At 36.5% G+C, this 21,461-nt stretch overlaps 1 protein-coding gene across 1 annotated transcript in view; it reads right to left on the minus strand.

Moving 5' to 3' along the window:
* LOC132432967 (uncharacterized) overlaps nt 1–21,461 on the minus strand; it is a gene marked incomplete at its 5' end in the record, with an annotated part of 201,659 nt that overhangs the window by 161,420 nt on the left and 18,778 nt on the right. The window contains 2 exons of the mRNA XM_069541055.1: nt 9,995–10,122; nt 20,013–20,207. Of these exons, the coding sequence (XP_069397156.1) occupies nt 9,995–10,122; nt 20,013–20,207 (323 nt within the window). The remainder of the gene's footprint in view (nt 1–9,994; nt 10,123–20,012; nt 20,208–21,461) is intronic.

Genomic DNA, 21,461 nt, shown 5'->3' on the forward strand with positions numbered 1-21,461 from the left:
GCTTCCTCCCAGTCAAGGAAAAGTAACCTGTGATAAATAATAAGTAATCCAACCCCACAGGCTTTCCTACGTCGCTACCAGTTCCTAGTTTACTATGTTATAACCTGGTTTGAACTCATGCTCTTTTCTTTGTACTTTTTTGAGCTTTTATTGTATACCAGACAATTTCCTAGATGCTGAGGTACTCAGTAGAAAAGGTAAAGTTCCCCCGTTTAGGAGTGTATCATTTAATGAAATTCTTATCTGGAAGCCAACAGATAATTAAGAGCTAGAGTGGAGATTTCTCCAAACTCGGTTAGAACTAAAGGACCACCTGACTTTCTCTGGGAGACGTCAATAGGTAAAGGTTTCAGGAAAAGGGGACAACATGTCAAGGGCAAGGAGGCTTATTCCTACAACCATGAAAGATTTGATAATCGCTAGAGTATGAAGGGTGAAGGGCAGAAATGTATGAGGTCAACTTGGAAAAATTGACAAGGGTGAGAGAACAAAAGGTCAATATATAGTTCACTGAATATATTTCAATGTAATTTTGTTTGACCTTTCTTTCCCTCTTTCAAAACTATTCAGTATCTCTTCTGTGCTAGGCATTATAGATAATGGGGAAGCAGTTACAGATTTCAAACAGGAAGCAATCAGATCAGATTGTCATAGCAGCAGGCTGATGACACCGCAGAGAGATGGGTGAAGCAGGTATAGTGCAGTGCAAGGTGGCAGGGCTGTCACTTTAGGGATGTGGCCATGGGGCTGGAGAGGAGGAGTGAGATTACAGAAATGCATGGGAGGTGAATGAATAGGACTGGATGGCTGATGTGACTAAGGACAAGGCAGGAATTGAGGGTGACTTCCAGGTTTCTAGTTTGGATAACCACATAGAAAATGGAGTAATTTTCAATGAGATAACGAATTCAAGAGGAGGAGGTTGGAGGGGGGAGGGGGGAAATAAAAAACAGGGGAAACCAGTGATGGCGTCGTGAAGGCAGTTTCGTACACAGCTCTAGAGAGCAGGACAGCGATCTGGGTTGGAGATAAAAACTTGAGTCTTCAGATAAAAGTTGAAGCTGTTGTACCGGGTGAGATGCCCTGCAGTAAATGCATGGAGCAGAAAAAGAATCTGGGCTAGAAAGAGTTTGAGGAAAAACAGCATTTTAAAGATAGACAGTTTGCTGTACAGCAGAAACTAACACAGTACTGTAAAGCAACTATACTCCAATAAAAAATAGTTTAAAAAAATAAAATAAAGCTAGACTGAACAAGAGGACCTAGAGATGTAAGAGAGGCCGTAAAAGCAAGTAATCAGGGAGTTTCAGTAAAGTAGCATGTTTCTAATGTTTTGAATGCAATAGCTCAAATAAAATATGAATTTAAAAGTGATTGACTTGGCAACTGTAGGTCATAGAAAGAGAAACTATCCCAGTAGCCATACTGGAAACTAAACTTTGGAGGACTGAGAAAAGACTAACAGGAGAAAGAAATGGAGAAAGCAAGGGGATATTATTCTTTCTAGTTAGGGGATGAGGATGATAAATATTTATGGCCACCAGGGAAAAAAAAAAGGATAAATGGTCAAGGAAAAGTGTTTGTTGTTTTTAAACCGAGGGTGATTTGAAATAATAGTTTGGTAAAGAGGAAAAAAATTTAAATGAGAGTTTGAAGATTCACGTAAGAGAGCCTTTTGCTTCTACTTAAGTCAAAAAAGTCTCAAGAGAATGTCCCTCCCACCTGAAAAATAAAACAAACCTGGATAATCTGCACAATCACAGTTTTTTATAGCCTATTTCAGAGCTAAGGTCAAAAGAAAGCATAATCCAATAAAATCCAGAAAATTATTATTCACTCCTGGGAGAGACCTTTATAATGTTTTACCATTTATATTTTTAAAGATATATGTCTTTCAATTTCTTTAAATGTCTATTGACTAGTTGAAGTAAAATTATAATAATAACAACGTATTGGAGGTCATAGTATATTTATAGAAGTAAAATATACAACACCAAGTGCACAAAGCATGGGATTTCACAGTTAGAAATATACTATTGTAAAATTCTTAAATTTTTTTGTGAAGTAGCAAAATGTTTTTGAAGGCAGACTATGATAAGTAAGACTAAGATACATATTGTAATCTCTAGAACACCATTAAAGAAAAAAATCTCAAGCCCAGAGATAAACCCACGCACATATGGACACCTTATCTTTGATAAAGGTGGCAGGAATGTACAGTGGAAAAAGGACAGCCTCTTCAATAAGTGGTGCTGGGAAAACTGGACAGGTACATGTAAAAGAATGAAATTAGAACACTCCCTAACACCATACACAAAAATAAGCTCAAAATGGATTAAAGACCTAAATATAAGGCCAGAAACTATCAAACTATTAGAGGAAAACATAGGCAGAACACTCTATGACATAAATCACAGAAAGATTCTTTCTGACCCACCCCCTAGAGTAATGGAAATAAAAACAAAAATAAACAAATGGGACCTAATGAAACTTCAAAGCTTTTGCACAGCAAAGGAAACCATAAACAAGACCAAAAGACAACCCTCAGAATGGGAGAAAATATTTGCAAATGAAGCAACCGACAAAGGATTAATCTCCAAAATTTACAAGCAGCTCATGCAGCTCAACAACAAAAAAACAAACAACCCAATCCAAAAATGGGCAGAAGACCTAAATAGACATTTCTCCAAAGAAGATATACAGACTGCCAACAAACACATGAAAGAATGCTCAACATCATTAATCATTAGAGAAATGCAAATCAATACTGCAATGAGATATCATCTCACACCAGTCAGAATGGCCATCATCAAAAAATCTAGAAACAATAAATGCTGGAGAGGGTGTGGAGAAAAGGGAACCCTCTTGCACTGCTGGTGGGAATGTGAATTGGTTCAGCCACTATGGAGAACAGTATGGAGGTTCCTTAAAAAACTACAAATAGAACTACCATATGACCCAGCAATCCCACTACTGGGCATATACCCTGAGAAAACCGAAATTCAAAAAGAGTCATGTACCAAAATGTTCATCGCAGCTCTATTTACAATAGCCCGGAGATGGAAACAACCTAAGTGCCCATCATCGGATGAATGGATAAAGAAGATGTGGCACATATATACAATGGAATATTACTCAGCCATAAAAAGAAACGAAATTGAGCTATTTGTAATGAGGTGGATAGACCTAGAGTCTGTCATACACAGTGAAGTAAGTCAGAAAGAAAAAGACAAATACAGTATGCTAACACATATATATGGAATTTAAGAAAAAAAAATGTCATGAAGAACCTAGGGGTAAGGCAGGAATAAAGACGCAGACCTCCTAGAGAACGGACTTGAGGTTATGGGGAGGGGGAAGGGTGAGCTATAACAGGGCTAGAGAGAGGCATGGACATATACACACTAACAAACGCAGTAAGGTAGATAGCTAGTGGGAAGCAGCCGCATGGCACAGGGATATTGGCTCGGTGCTTTGTGACAGCCTGGAGGGGTGGGATAGGGAGGGTGGGAGGGAGGGAGACGCAAGAGGGAAGAGATATGGGAACATATGTATATGTATAACTGATTCACTTTGTTATAAAGCAGAAACTAACACACCATTGTAAAGTAATTATACCCCAATAAAGATGTTAAAAAAAAGAAAAAAAGAAAAAAATCTCCAGGAGGCATGATAAAAACATCAATAGAACAGATAAAATGGATACAAAAAAAGAAAAACCCGCCTACTTGATTCAGCACGAAACAGAGCAACAAAGAGCAGACAAGACAAATCAAATAACAAGATAATATATTTAAACCCATGCATATTAGTGATTTTAACAGATGTAAATGCTCTAAATATCCTTATACAAAGGAAGAGATTGTCAGACTAAATTAAAAATCTAAGACCAAACTATTCGGGCTGGCCAAAATGTTCGTTCGTGTTTTTCCATAAGACGTTAAGGGAAAAACCTGAACGAACCTTTTGGCCAACCCAATATATGTCATTAACAAGAAACATACCTTTCACATAAAATTTTGAAAGTAAAGGAATGAAAAAGTAAAAACCATGCAACACTAAGCATGGGTAATCAGATGTGACTATATTAACATCAGATAAACTAAACCTCAAGATACAGAGTATGACCAAAGATAAAGAGGGGCATTTCATAACGATTAAAGGGAAAAACAACGATCTTAAAGGTGTATGTGTGTAACAATAAAGCTTCTAGACACATGAAAGAACAATTGGCAGAACTAAAAGGAAAAAGAGACAAATTCACAGTCATACTTGGGGAGTTTGATAATTCATAGAAAAAGACCAAAAAAATCAGTAAAAATGTAGAAAATGTTAACAGTACTATCGAATGATTTGACCTATTTGACATTTATAGAACACTACACCCAACAAGAGCATAACGTACAGTCTTCTCAAGGGTACATGGAACATTCAATAAGATAGACCATATTCTGCACCTTAAAACAAGTTGCAATCAATGTCAAAGGATTAACATAATGCAGAGTATTTTCTCTGATCACAAATACATTAAATTAGAAATCGACAACAGTAAGATATCTAGAACTCCCCAAATATTTGGAAATTAAACAACATGCTTCCAGAGAACCCACAGGTCAAAGACAAATTGAAAAATATGTTGAACTAAATGATAAAGCATAACATGCCAAATTAGTGAAATACAGCAAAAAAGTACAGAGAAGAAAATTTAGAGCACTTAAAGTCTACATTGTAAGGAAGACATAAAATATAAAAATCAATATATGCTTTCACCTTAAAACTTAAAAAAATAAAAAAGCAAATTAACTCCAAAGTAGGCAAATTCAGGTACTCAAGAGTCTGACTCCTTTCATGATGTTTGACGGCTGACCGCTTTCAAGCCCTACCTCCCTGTGCTCCCCTTCTACTCCACAGCACAATTTCCAGAGCATCATCTAGGGAACTTATTCAAAATGTAGGTTCCTAGTCACCCTCTAATCCCAATAAATCAGAGCGCCCACCTTATCGTGCACCCCAGTTGGTTTTAATGCTCACAAACATTTAGAAATACTGATGTAAAATATAATTAACCCACAAAGAAGAAAATCTTCACCATATCATGAATTGGGGATTATCTGCTATCTCTTTAATAACTAGTATATGTAAATATAAGGTAGCATCATTAAAATTTTGGGGACTAAAAGAACCTTAAAATGATGAAATCCAGCCCTCTAATTATGCAACTACGAAAACCAAGATCCAGACTGCTTGAGGGTTTTTCCCAAGTAATAGGGAGCTAGTCTGAACTTTGGGGCTCAGAACTCAGACCTCCTACCTCCTAAGGATGGATCTTCACAGATCATTTCTCCTTTTCAAAGTATAAAATGTTGATTCTCACCTAGTACAATTAGAACATTTTATTTGTGATTTTATTCTGCCACAAATAATGGAATTGAAACCAAATAAAAACTGAATAAACTAAAGAACTGAAAGATAAAGGTCTCTCTGTAGGCAGTCAAGCACTGTTGAAATCAACAGTCCATCAGAAGAGCGCTGTTGGCAGCCTAAAGCGAAGACATCAATTCTTTTCTCTTTTTGAACTTCTAGAAGGGTAACTCTTTGTATTGCTATTCCAAACTGTTACTTAATAGGATACATGCAGGGCTTTAACCCATGGGCTGCCACATTTTTATTTTCATTTTTGGTCTTTCCACCAAAGAAATGTGTGGGAGATGGCTATTAGAGTCATTTGCTCTGCCTGGGGGCTAATTACTCTATTTGGTTCAATTTTGAAGATATTATGTTACATCCAAAGGCAAAAAAATTGATGGAGTCTTGTTTCAGGTTTGCTTATGTAATTTCGCACAGATTAAATTAGTTAATCAGAAATTATGCTGGCTAAAAGAGATCTGTTGGTTTCTAAATCTACAGTGGAAAATTGCTTTTTAAAAAGTAATCTAAATGGCATGCTATTTAAATATATTCTAGTCAGTTCTCTCAAAGGTGAGACGTGAGTTGTAAGGAGCCGAAAGGAAAGCCACGAGGAATGAAAGAAGGCACAGATACAAGAATTGGAAAGAGTATGCCCATGTGACCTCCCACAGCAAAATGCTTCCGCATCTGCCTCAAAGAATGGAATAAAAGAAACTCTGAAGAGTCAAGGAAAGGGTACAGGGGCATCTGAGAATTCTGGATGAAACATGAGAAAAGAATAACAAGCTTTCAGCTTCGATGTCCTCACCTAAAGCATGGGGATCATCACACCTATCTCCCACAGTTATGTGCAAAAAGAAAAAGAGGTAACAAAAGCTCCTGTCCCAATGCCTGGGACTCAATACATTTAAGTTCAATATATTAAAATTCTATCTACTGCCTATCATCTATCTATCTATCTATCCATCCATCTATGTATCAGTCATATATGACCACATTAATGGGAAATTATTATGGTCACTAGAGTGGGGGAAGCTGACATTACCATGCTACCGTTGCCTTATGGCTAGAAATAGCTGAGAGTTACATGACCGAGCCTTTGGGTACCATGAAAAAATTGTTCACTACATCATTTTCTTTATTTTCAGAAACCGGGAATAGAGCAGTTAGACCACTGGTTCTCAATTCTTGATGCATATTTGAGCTTCTTAAAATACCCACTCCCCTACCACTACCCAGAAATTCTAACTTAATTAATCCCCGTGTGATTCTAATGTTCTGCCAGAGTCTAGGACTGGTGACTTAAATGGTCTCAACAGAATTCAAAAATAAATTAATGTGTGGTAATTGCATAAAAGTATTTTTGCTTTTAATTATGAACAATGTCAAAATATATAAAAGAGTAGAGAGAATTATATAATGAAACCACTACATACCCATTATCTAGATTTAATGATTAAATTTTGCCATATTTGCTCCATTTATATATATATATGTACAAAGTCTGAAATTTTTAAAGCAAATTAAAGACATTTGACATTTCACCATTAAATATTGCAGTATCCATCTCTTAAAGGAGAGCATTTTTTCATAACCATAATGTCATTATGACACATTACAAAATTAGCACTTTTTAAAAAAAAATAGACTTTATTTTTCAGAGCAGTTTTATTTTCTCAGCAAAATTGAGTAGAAAATACAGAGAGTTCTCATATACCTTTGGCCTCACACACTCACAGCCTCCCCACTACCAACATTCCCCAGCAGAGTGGCATATTTGTCAAAATCGATGAACCTACACTGACACATCATTATCACCCGAAGTACAGAGATTTCCCATATCCCAAAAGTGCAGATGTTCCCCCTCCCCTGCCACACACACCTCCCTTACCATCAACATTTGAACCTACATTGACACAATAATTTTCCAAAGTCCATAGTTCACATTACGGTTCACTCCTGGTGTTGTACATTTTATGGGTTTAGACAAATGTATAATGACATATGTCCACCATTATAGTATTAAACAGATTAGTTTAACTGCTCTAAAAATTCTCTGTACTCTGCCTTTTCATCCCTCCCTCCCACCTAACCATGGATCTTTTTACTATCTCCCTATTTTGCCTTGTCCAGAATGTCATATAGTTGGAATTGCTATGAAGGCTTTTCAATTGGCTTCTTTCCGTTAGTAATATTCATTTAAGGTTCCTCCATGTCTTTTCATGACTTAGCAGCTCATTTTTTAGTGCTAAATAATATTCCATTGTTTGGATGAACCACAGGTTATTTATCCATTCACCAACTGAATGACATCTTGATTGCTTCCAAGTTTGGGCAATTATAAATAAAGTTGCTATGAACATCCCATGTGTAGATTTTTGTGTAAACATAAGTTTTTAACTCATTGGGTAAATATTGAGGACAGTGATTGCAGGATCATACGGTAAGAGCATTTGAGTTTTGTAAGAAACTGCTAAACTGTTTTCCAAAATGGCTGTACCATTCTGCACTCCCCACGGCAAAGAATGGCATTTGATGTCATCCGTGCTTTTTGATTTTGGCCAATCTAATAGGTATGTAGTGATATCTCATTGTTGTTTTAATTTGTATTTCCCTAGTGACACATAACACAGAGCTTCTTTAAAAATGCCTATCATGTTGTTTATTTTCTTATTATTGAGTTTTAAGAGTTCTTTATATATTATGGACAACAGTTCTTTAACAGATATGTCTTTTACAAATATTTCCTCCTGGTGTGTTGCTTGTCTCTTCACTCTCTTGACACTGTCTTTCACAAAGCAGAAGGCTTTAGTTTTATTGAAGTCTGGTTTATCAGTTATTTCTTTCCTGGATTGTGTCTTTGGTGTTGTATCTAAATAGTTACTGCCATAGCTAGATTTCCTCCTGTGTTATCATCTAGGAGTTTTACAGTTTTACATTTTACATTTAGGCTATAATCCATTTTGAGTTAATTTTTTGAGAGTTGTAAGGTTTGTGTCTAGGTTTTATGTTTTTGTTTTTGTTTTACTGGCATGTGGATGTCCAGTTGTTCCAGCACCATTTGTTGAAAAGACTATTTTTTCTCCATTGAATTTCCTTTGCTCTTTTGTCAAAACTCAGTTGACTATATTTATGTCAGTCTATTTCTGGTCTCTCTATTATGTTCCATTCATCTAGTTGTTTATTTTTTCACCAATATCACACTGCCTTGATTACTGTAGCAACACTAATTCTTTAATATCATCTAATACCGTGTCCATATTCACATTTCCTTGTTTATCCCAAAAACATCCTAGAGAAAAAATCTGTGTTGGTTTTTTTGAGGTAATTTATTAGTGAACAAACTTTAAGATCCTAAAAATTAAAACTAACAATAAAAAAATGACAATAAATGAAAATATCCCATTATCTATGACCAGGACCCAAAGATAGATTGAATGAATTCACTCTGCCATAAGAAAACAAAAAGATCTCGGGACTTCCCTGGTGGCACAGTGGTTAAGAATCCACCTGCCAATGCAGGGGACACAGGCTCGATCCTGGTCGGGAAGATCCCACATGCCACGGAGCAACTAAGCCTGTACACCACAACTACTGAGTCTGCGCTCTAGAGCCCGTGAGCCACAACTACTGAGCCCATGTGCCACAACTGCTGAAGCCTGTGCGCCTAGAGCCCGTGCTCCGCAACAAGAGAAGCCACCGAAATGAGAAGCCTGCACACCGCAACGAAGAGTAGCCCTCGCTTGCCACAACTACAGAAAGCCTGCGTGCAGCAGCGAAGACCCAACACAGCCAAAAATAAATAAAATTTTTTTTTTAAAAAGAGCTACCTCTTTGCTAAAAAAAAAAAAACTCAATTAAATAATTTTACCACTCCTGCGATAATTTTTAAAAAGCAATTCAATCTGAGTGAAGGGTAATCAGGGCTCTTATACTACTTTATAACCTCCTATCAATTAAATCTTAAACGCTGCCTCATATTTTATGTGTTGTCTTATCTCATTTACAATTAGTATATTACAAATGTATGTGGAGAATAGGAATTCATGGTCTTAGCAAGATACTTCTTTTTTTAAGTCATAACATCTCAAAAGTTTCTATGAGAATTAAATGTTATTATATATAAAGTACTTAGAACAATGCCTAGCACATCTTAAGTGCTGTAGAAGTATTATCTATAATTGTAAGATAGGAAAAGATGTTAAGTTTAATGTGAATAAAAACCTCCTAGAGGGTTTGTGTTTATACATTCTAGGACTCCTTTCCCAGAGATTATGAGACAGTAAGTCTGTGTTGGTACCTAGGAATGTGCATTCTAATAAGCATCTCAGGTATCCTGAGAGAGGTTGACGGACCACATTTAAACAACCGGTGACACTGGATTTTAACTGAAAAACACCAGAGAGACTTGGTATGTCATAAAAACAGAACAGATAGTATGAGAAAAGTAAATGTCCAGCCAAATAACAAGGAAATCAATTGGCAATCTTGAAGGTCTACTATGTATACAGTGACCCTTGAACAACATGGGTTTGAACTGCTCAGGTTCACTTATATGAGGATTTTTTTTCAGTAAATACAGTACTACACCATCAGAGGTGGGTTGAATCCTAGGATGTGGAACTGGGGATTCAGAGGGCTGACTCCTGATTCCACGAATTTTCCACTCTTCTGGGGTCCCATAACCCCCGTGCAATTCAAGGGTCAACTGTACTAGGAAACAGGGAATAGGAACAAAGACATAAAATACAAAATTCTCTGTGTGTGTGCAAACAAGGTAATCCCTTCCCTTACAGACTCTGCCACTCCACAGGGGTCCCACGGCACAACCCTTTGAAAATTTAAGTAATCATAACAGAGTAAAGGGGTAATGAGAAAATAATCACATAAAAAAATAAATATTTTTTCTTCCAAGAAACCATACAATGAGTTGTTTTTATGAGACAAGGTTTGAGGAAAATGTGATTTGCCATCTTCTGAGGGTCGTTTCTAATTGGAACTGAGCAGTTGGCTTTGCAAAAAAAAAATAATATTGCAGGGTTTATGCCTTTAACCTTCATTCATATGGAAATTGCAATGAAGTAGAGTACAATATATTTCTGTAGAATAGTTTTTCCAAATCAATTGATGATAGATTGATATTTAATTGACTAAATATTTATAAGTGTTGACATACATAGATATATATAAACATAGATATATATAAAGTTATTTTCACTTTTTTCCTATTAGTAATTAAACTGTTTCATAAGAAACATATACTGTTTCTTCATACAGAAGAAATGCAAGCCAGAGAGGTCTCAAGGAAATGGCCTAATATTAAGTGATCTAAATAAGAAGCTGTGGAGAGGTCTCCATTACTAAATGGAAGAAATCACTCAAAATGAAAACTAAATAAAAAGCGTGTCTTTTAAAGCAATGTTGTTTCCAAGCTTTGCATAAAACTTTTCAGCGATTTCACAGAAGCTACTGGTTTTCGTTGAGCACTGTTTGTCTTTGCTCTAATTAGATCTGGTTTATAGATCTTATCCCTGACTCTGTCATCAAATCGTTGAATGACCTTCGGATAGTTTCTTGCAAATGCCTCAGTTTCTCTGTTTACAAAAAGAGGGTAATAATCCTTGACGCCTTTACACTTCACTGATGTATTTCACAGATTAATGAGTCATGAAAGCTTTGAGGTGCTCTGATCAAAGGCACCGTATAAATACAAAAAATTGTTATTATTTACCAGTAGCTCCTTTTTATTGTACCACTAATGAGCACTGTGGTCAGCAAACTTATTAGAGAAAAAAGATATAGGAGGTGAACATTAAGAAGGCTATTTCTCTCCATAACCAGATATAATTTCTGTTACCATTTATTGGTGTTATGCAGACATATTGAAAATGAGGTTTCCTGCAGTCTAACAGTTCTTGTTGGAGAGGTCTTTGTAAATATAAACAACATTCTGGATTTAGAAGCTTGAGCATCCTGGCATTTTCCTTGGATTTGTGCAAATTCTACATAGAACTAACATTTCAATGAACTTGATAGATAAGACACAGCATCAAAACGTTTTCACTAAGATATTTTCTCATACACCTCCTTTTTTTTCATTTTAATGATTCTTAAGCAATTTCACTAAGTCAATCTCTCTCTCTCCAGCTCTCTCTCTCACACACACACACACACACACACAAATTTCACATCACTTTTCTTTGAAAATGAGGTAGTCTAAATTTTCACTTAGAGAAACCTAGAGTCAAGTCATTGCTTTTGCTAGAAAATTTCAATTACATGAATATAAATTTATTTTCTGTTCCTTTTCAAACTATCTTCCGTTGTACCGTTCTAGATTCTAACAGATTAAACAGTACAAACGAGCCATCTAAATAGCAAAAATGGTACCTATTCAGTACATGTTTTGAAAGATTTTGTTCCTTCCAAATTGATAGATGGCACAGAATTATTATGGTACAAATCAAATTTCCAATGATTGAAGAAAAGTCTCTAAATATTAGCAATAAGATAAGCAATTTTATTTTACTTTGTTCTCCCTAAAAGTGCATGTCAACATCTTCTTCCAGGAATATATTTAGACCACTTTGGGTCTCTGATAGGCAAGAAGGACTACACCTTCTCAAAGCCTTGGCAGTCCACCCATCTCTGAGCAGTGCTCGTTCTAAGCCCCGGGCTTCTTTCCCATCCAAAGCTCTATCCTAAAATAAACGAAGCACTCAGCGACTAGAAGCACTTCAGCTGAAACATTTGTGAAACAAGTCCATCCTTCCATACTCAGGGTAAATGAATTTTTCATGAGCTAAGATCTATGTAGAAAAGTTTTCATGAAAATCTAGTATTTTTTAAAGGAGAGTTCTATGGGCTGAATTGTGTTCCCTCAAAATTCATATGTTTAAGCCTTATTTCCCAGTGTGATTGTAATCGGACAAAGGGGCCTTTGAGAGATCATTATATTTAGATGACGTCATGAGGGTAGGGACACCATGAAGGGATTAGTGCCCTCTTAAGGAAGGACACCGGAGAGATTACTTCTTTTCTGTCTTTCCCTACCATGTGAGGATACAGGGAGAAAGCAGGCATCAATAAGCCAGGAAGAGGGCTCGCCCCAGAAACCAACCATGCTGGCACCCTGATCTCAAACTTCCAGCCTCCAGAACTGTGAAAAACCAAACATCTGTTGTTTAAGCCCCTCAGTGTATGGTATTTTGTTATGGCAGCTGGAGTTGAAGAATACAAAGAAGAGTGGCAACATTCGGTCATGACTATACTGTGATTCAGTTTGTTTACTCTTAGATGACAAGTCTAAATGGATTCTTGACTTCATAAAAATATAATTTAGGAAGTGAAAGTTCAGATCTTTTTGCAATTATTCATTTATCCAATATGTTATGTATCAAATGCCCATTCAATAAATATCTAGTTAGCAAATATTGAACTCCACGCTGGGTGTTGAGTAGAAAGACACACAAACAAACAGAATGAAATTCCTAACTTCCAGAAAGGAAGAGCATGATAAAGAGATACACCATTTACTCAGAAAATACAAGTAAAGTTGTGAGAAGAGACACATGAACGATTGGGCTTCCTCAAGAAAATGACAGTAAGATGTGACCAACTAGGGACTGTGGACAAGAATTTTTTTTAAATGTGGCATATATTTGGGGAATGACAGTCTTTTTTTTAAAGTGGGAGAAGGTATGTAAGGTATGAATTCACTGGTAGGTAGGGTGAAGATATTAGTCAAATTTTTTAAATGTTCTGTATTTTCAAAAATAAATGAATGATTATTTTGTAATTCATTCTTTCTTGGATGTTGTTTTGCCAGCACAACTACAAGGAATGCCATTGAGTCTTTAAGCTATTGTAAATATGCCTCAACTTTGTTTTTCTTGGTTTAACCAAATACAATATGAAATAATGTTATGTGTTGGTCTACATTCTCTACAGAATAATTTAAAGAATGTCAAAAGCACTTAATTGGCCTGGAATTTCACTCCCTCCGAAATATAATGTGCCAGGTGAATGATATAAAATTTGAACACTGTGAACTGCCACCAACAGTATAGTGTGATGGTTAAGACTGTTTAAGTTTGAATCCTGGCTCAGCAACTTATTAGTTGTAGAACGTTTCCCAAGTTACTCAGCCTCTCTGTGTCTCAGGTTGCTCTTCTATAAAATGGAGACCATAACACTACCTTCTTAAGGCAATTGTGAGGTTAAATTATGCAAAGTTCTTAGAATAGTATCAGTAGGTATGCAGTGGATGTTAGCTATTATATTATTAAAGAGCCTTTTTTTCTGATTTGGATGCCTTTTACTTTTCTTATCTAATTGCTCTAGCTAGAACTTCCAGTACCATGTTGAATAGAAGTGGTTAGAGTGGGCATCTTTGTCTCATTCTTGATCTTAGAGGAAAAGCTTTCAGCTTTTTACCATTGAGTATGATGTTCGCTGTGGGCTTGTCACAGATGGCTTTATTATATTGAGGTGCATTCCTTCTATAACTAATTTGTTGGGAACTTTATGATAAGTGAAATAAAACAGATAGAAAAAGACAAATACTGTATTGTATCACTTATGTGTGGAATCTTTAAAAAAAAAAAAAGTGGAACTCATAGAAACAGTAGAATGATGGTTGCCAGGAGTAGAAGGTAAGAGAAATTGGGAGATTCTAACCAAAGTTACAAACTTTCAGTTATAAGTTGAATAAGTTCTGAAGATCTAATGTACAGCATGGTGACTACAATTATTAATACTGTGTTTTACAAATATTTATATATTTGCCAAGAGAGTAGATCTTAAGGATTCTTACAAAAACAAAAACACAGATGTTTACCAAATCATGTTTTACACTCTAAATATATTACAGTTTTATTTGTCAATTATACCTCAATAAATCTGGAAAAAATAAACAGTCTTTGTCTCTACTCTACAACACAAATATCTTAAAAGTAATTTAGGTGATATGCATGGAAATACCAAATCATAACACTCCACATAATGACATTAGAACTGTATTAGAGAAAATTCATATCAAGGAATATTTATATGTCAGTAGTATCCATGATAATTTTGCCCAGCCAGTTATCTGTAGCATTTATTCATTCATTCATTCATCAAAAAGCATTTAATGGGGGTAGAATTTGTTTCCTGCCAGGTCCTGTGTTTGGTGTTGAAAATAAAAAAGATATGGCCCTTCTGTAAGTGATCTCATGGAATAAAGCATAAGTATCTTATTTATTTAAGTACTAATATAAGTGTTTAATATTAAATATGGGAGTTCCTTTCTCTTGAAAACCATGTAGTATTCTCACTTCTTATTCAACACAGATTTTCATTTGCTGGTGTAAAATTGATGGCTGAGTTTCTGAAGGAAGTTGGGTTATACAAGAACATATCTATAAGGGAATGGGAATAATTGGTCAAAGAGGGTGGAATTATTAAATCACCTGTCAATCTGATGTGGCTGTTTTGTTTCAAAACTATACACAATAAAATCATGTTCAGTGTGGCATTCTCAATATGGTAAAATTTTTAACAGTTACTATATAAAAAGTAACATGCTTTGCTTTAAAACAAACAAGAAATGCTTTCATCAATATCTTTGTTTCAGAAATGTTCAGTTGTTTTACTATAGGTAAGAATATCTCTGGCCAAAATGAACAATAAACGATTGTGATTGGATTAGGTTTTCAGAGCAAAGATAACATTACTAAAATGTGTTTATTCATTCTAGATGGTAACCTGTCTCTCCTTAAATGCCAGTCAGCCTTGGCAAGAACGCCTCCATCTGCACCATTTCATTTCCTGAACATTCTGGGATGTTCAGAATGTATGTCAAGCAACCAAGGAGGACTTACAAGGTAAATAAATAAAATGGAGGCAAAATAATGAGAAATTTGAGTGCCGTAAATTACATAGTAAATTTTTCTTGTATAGGCTTAACTGACTGTTAAAACTGAAAAGGATTCCATGAGCCTTTTAGTTTGTAAAATTATATTTCTACTCTTTAGAACCACTTTTCACATTTATAATAATATGGCATTTTTCCCGCTTATGTTAGAAAAGGCATTGAATGTCACAGACACTTACAAACTATAAAAATGACAATGTCATTGTCATTTCCTTTGAAGTAACATATGGAAAATCACTATTGCTTTTTTTTCACTATGAAGTAGTTTGTTCTCTTCTCTTCCACCTTATAATATTCGTTATATATTAACTTATATTTAATGTAGTATTTAAGCAATGATAGATGAGCTACTATGTTGGTTAAGTAAAAAAATAGAAGTTTAGCTCATGTAAATGACTCCAGTGATTTTTAAAAATCCATTTTCTCTCCAAAAAGTTTCCTATACTAACCACAGAGCAGAATATATGTTTCTGGCTTACAGAAAAAAATACACTGGCTAATGTGTTAAAGTATCATATGAAATGCATCTTTTATGTATAGAGATTTTATTATAGATTTTACATTTTTACATTGTCTCTCATATTCAAGAATCAGACTTCAGACTTGAGTGTCACTCACACATACAGTCATATTTCATTCATGCCCATTGCCAAATGCCAGGCAGTTTTAAAGAATTTAGAAAAGTAGCGTTAGCTGCCAATACACACTGGCAAGCTTTTCAGAATGCTTCCCAGGAAGACGCTTAATTCAGGCTAACATGCCTAATCCACCACTACTCTAAATGCTTTACTTTATTGTTACAATCAAGATGAAAACATAAAATAATTTTCCCTGACTACCATCGGATACTACACAAGTCATTTTAAAAAGCCCTTGAAGCATGGTTTCTTAACTGAATAAGCTAAATTATGGAATGTTTATATTTAAAATTCAGAGGAAAACCTAGTTACATGTAACTGATTAGGGACAGGTACATCACATACAATACATATTAAGAAATGTCCAGGAAAACACTGCCTCCTGATGCTAAAAAGGAAAATTAAATTATTTTATTTCCAATTCAATGTTTATTTGAAAGACAATGTATTACTGTTTCCTTGGATTTCCTCTGTGATTAAATCTGTTATAACTATGCACTTAATTGATTAGTTTTATTCCTGACTGGATAATTTCTCAGAGCTGAGTCACTTCATAATGTCTTTTCCACAGTTTTCCAATATCAGTGGGATATAAAAAGTCAGCCCAAATATTTCTAAAGTAGCTTTATATACTTAAGCCACTAAATTGCCCTATGGTAACAATAAAAAATAATATTTTATCATTTGCATGACCCTGGAAATGTGATCTTCTAATTGACCCCAAGAGTGTGTGTCCCCTGCAGTCCAACACTGCTCTTTGGTGGTATCCCTCATAATCTCATCATGGCCTGAGGTGCCCTGCTGTCTCAATTGCCTTGTACTAGAAACGTCAACAGTAGCATCCTTCTGACTCGGTTGCAGGACCAGCCTACCTCATGTGGACTGATTAGTGGGGAATAACAAGCAGTCCCATTAGTCACCAGATTTCACAGGCTCCCACCTTCATCATGAGACCTCAGCCAAATGCAAAGTTCTCCTCCAAGTACTTCTGGAGGTCCTCAGTGAGTAACTTACCTAAGCTCACCTAAGAGAGCTTAACCAGGGTGACTTACCTAGGATGACGCTCCCTATTGTTTCAGGTGTGACTGTGGCATTACTGACATCAGTGTCACATCCCGATGACTAAAGGTAGACTCCATGAGTGATTTTCTCATCAGTTTCACATCAGAATCATGGGAGGGAAGTGATGCTGGTCCAGCTGGGCTCTGTGACACACCCGCCCACACCTACACACACACACACACACACACACACACACACACACACACACAAGCACACACAATGCTTTTGCAAAGTGAGAAGGCAAATTCTTCATCTCTCTGTGTCTTGTTCTGTTTGGAGAGGAAAAAAGTGGTCCCACAATAGGTGTGCTTGGGGCCCCAAGGTGTCACAGAGTTTACTAAGAGAGTTCTCTCATTCTGCACAATTTTTTTCTTGTTTCTTTTTTTTGTCCCCTCCAAGATGCATATGGAGTGTCAGGATCTCTATGTCTGATGGGATTTCATGTAGTAATCCCTTTAACAGACCAGTCCACATGGTAACCTCTTAGTAAATTCCTTTAATATCTTTTTGTGATCTAGATTCTTTTGTATGCACCACTACAACAAGGCCCTATAATTTGGGGCAAGAAGCAACCAACCCAGTCCTCATATAAATTAATAGGTATAGATAAATAGTTTAAGAGAAGGGATTTACCCAGCAGCACTCACCACATCTGGGATCAGCCCCCATCTCCATTTAAAAGCTTTGACTTTTTCTAAGTGCCAGTTCACCATTACAATAGCAATAAAAAGTAAGAATAGGTAACAGTCTCAACAAGTATATAAAATGACTCATGAGAAAAGGAAAACATTTACTACCAGGCACTTGCACACATCTCATTAATCTCCACCACAACCAGAAGAGGCTCAAATTTTCAGCCCTATTTTACATAGAGGTTCAAGTTCACATAAATATCCAAACCAAGGAGAAGCCACGAGCTCTAATACCAGATCTGAAGCTTTTTCCCACATAGAATGCTGACTTGGGTGTTCAGAGAACTTCCTGACACGGTGAGGCTGAGAACATGATGAGCATTGGCCTGAGAAGGGGCCACAGAATATTTTCTCTCTCTAGTGCCCCGCCGTTTAATGAGCACCTATTTTGTGCTGGATTCTTGACCACTAGCTCATCTCATCCTGCTAACAATGCCCTGAAGCGGATCTCACTTCCACCCATTTACAGATGCAGAAACCAAGCTCAAGGGGCACAGCAGGTGAGCTTTCCACTCCTCAGCTTACCCTTTACAGGATGAGGATATAAAATCCACAAGCTACATATCCTAAAGGAATCCATGCGCTGTTCTTTAAAGCATGATGGTAAATTGAAATACATACAATGGCACCACGTGGTACAAAAAAATTAAATAAATGGAAATGTGGAACTGTTAATGGAGCAGAACATACATCTGAAAATAATCGTTTAAAAAGGGTTATATGCAAAGACAGAGCCATGCATTTGTTTTCACCTCAGTGTCTTTTGAGAGCCCTGTCTTGATAAAGATACAAAACATTGTTAAAATAGCCACGACGTGGTGTAATCTTGCTCATGGGATCCTCCACCCTTGCAGCAGCATTTGTTGCCTACTTCTGCAGTAACAAATTATCACAAGCTCTGTGACTTCAAACAACAGAAATTTATGGTTTCACAGTTCTGGTGTGAGAGGTCTGCTGTCCGGGTTGGTTCCTTTGTGAGGCTCTAGGGAACGATCCACTCTGTGCCTCTCTTCTATCTTCTGTGACTGTGGCAGTCCTTGGTGTTCCTTTTCCTACAGATGCATCATTCCACCTCTGCCTCTGTCTTCACGTGGCTTCCGCACTATGTGTGTCTGTGACTCAGATGCTCAAATCTCTCTCTCCTTTCTCTACTAAGGACACTGGTCATTGGATTTAGGGTCCAATCATCTAAAGTCAGGATGATTTCATCTAGAGATCTTTAGTTAAATGACATCTGCAGAGACCCTACTTCCAAATAAGTTCATAGTCACAGCTACCAGGGATTAGGCAGTTTGGGAGGACACAATTCAACCCACTACAGGAGTAGTGCCTATGTTAGGAAAGACTGTACTTGTTAATTAGGGTCATTTACTTAAAAAAGCTCAAAATAGATTTAACCTTAATGTGTCCAAGATATTCAGATATAAGAGGCACAAATGAAAAAAATAAACTCTGTTATGGAATTTTCACGCTCCAAATTAGAGAATACCCCCCCCAAAACAAAACAATTTCCCCACAATTCTGAAGTGGAAAATATTTCCACTTGTGACTTGATAATATAAAAGACATCACTGAGAACAGTCTTCCTCACTTGATAATATACTTTTTTCCTTTTTATCCTAAATCAGCTTACCTTTCACAAAAAACTACACACACACACACACACACACACACACACACACACACACAGACCTAGACTTGTGGGATTCTTGTATTTTTATTTAAGATGGATAAGGTGACTACATAGAAAAAATATTTTTCCCCTCTTTGGTAAACCAGAGCATATGATATTACGTTCCACATAAATACAAACTATAGGTGCAGGAAACAAAAAGGATCTCTCTGAAGCCAACACAATCCACAGGCTAAAGATTCCCTTGTTGGAACTAGTTACAACACTGCACAAACTAATTCCCTTAATGGTGACTTCATAAACATGAGATTATTCACATATTTATATGGTGTTTATGCAAATGGGTCCAAGTCATTTCTTAATTTTATCCAAGTAAGTTTATGCTGGTTTCAGGTTTTACTATAGATACTTTATCATATGCTAGAAATTATCACTCTAACATGAAATTTTAAAAGGTGAAGTGAAACTGAGTGATGCAAGGGCTAGGACTGATATTGGTAAGACAGTATAAGTTCTGCATGGTAAAGTGTATATGAAAAACAAGGGGAAAGTCTCAAAGTCGTGGATCAAGCCAGGAAGGGGTGTGCTGCTAAGTAAAATCAGGAGACGATGTGCAGGACCGACATTTCAACTTGTTATTTTAAAAAGCGAGATTATTTTACATTTCTTGATATAGATTTTAGTGCTGACCTGTTCCAGTGAAGAACTTCCAGGCAGAATTATGTCTTTCCGGGCGTATCTTTCAGTCTCCTCGCTGTAAGCAGAGGTGGCTTCACCGTTCTCTTTGTAGAGTCCAAGAATCTTACCAGAACTCACCAGCTCTTCAGAACCCAAAGTCTCCTCCACGATGCTCTCATCTGTTTACCCCAAAAAGATCACATGAATTCCACTCGCTCTTTGTCACTTTAACATAACGTGTGTCACTAAACACACAGTAATTTAACCACCTTTTTTCTTACATGGGATCAAGTTTCATTTTTTCATCATCAACAATTTAGCGAACTATTTATGCTTAATGTGCTGGGAAATCAGTAAAGCCCGGGTTTTAAGATTAAAAACTAACTACCTGCCAACAAACTTTGTCCATCCTGCCATATTCCCAAAGTGAGCAGCGTACAGCTGTGCTTTAATGTCTTTTTCCCTCTTACCAAATACATCTTGAAGTGTAGATACTGTGCTTTTCCGTGCATTGGTATTACATGCTGTTTACTTCAACATCTTACCATGTACTTGCTGTTTTGCTGAAACCAGCTTGGGAGATGAATGGTTTTAGGAGAAGCCAGAGCTCTTGGGTTCATTTCCCGAGTTAGGATCCCCGAGAACAGTTCCTGAGCTCTGTACACACAGAGGGACTTTATTTGGCCTGCCTTGTTTATTTGCATAGAAATGCCAGCACTTATATAAATGGTAGTGTACTTCACTTCTCTCTCTAGCATCTGAAATCAGTATCATCTACAAAATGTATCTACTCATCTAGCTAGATGCATGCTGTAAATATAAAATAATCCTCTCTCTTCCAGGCTCTAAAAAAATACTGGCAGGTAAAATATGGAATTTTCCATGCCTTCAATGTTAGGATTTTAACAAGAACCTTGACATTTTTAACCAATGGAAGAGAGCCTCTTTTTTGGAGGGAAATGCAGGGTGCAGTATACAGAGAACTGCTGGTCTTCCTTCTTTGCTCACTGTACACTGTATTGCCTTGTATACGTCTTTAAACTTTCTAAGTCTCGGTTATATCCTCCTCTATGAAATACATGGTGAAGTTCCTGACTATTCTATAAATGCCATAACACTCTTGTGAGCTCATAAATGATACTGGAAGACCTATTAGATGCTACCTGTAAATGCTACCTGTGCAAACTGGTGGTTTCAAGGGCTCCAAGCTGCAACGAGTTGTCATATGGAAGGGACATGTTAGGTACACAAGTGCCTTATTCAATGTCTAGCTCACACAAAAAAGGTATTCAATGTATATTTGCTGACTCAGACATTATACTAAAAATATAGAGGCCTGACTGATTTAAAATAACCATTTGTGATGCTTAATTTTATATATCAGCTTGGCTGGCAATGGTGTCCAGTTATTTGGTTAAAAACCATCTAGATGT

The sequence above is a fragment of the Delphinus delphis genome, chromosome 10 (genome assembly GCF_949987515.2).
Source record: "Delphinus delphis chromosome 10, mDelDel1.2, whole genome shotgun sequence".
NCBI classification, from domain to species: domain Eukaryota; kingdom Metazoa; phylum Chordata; class Mammalia; order Artiodactyla; family Delphinidae; genus Delphinus; species Delphinus delphis.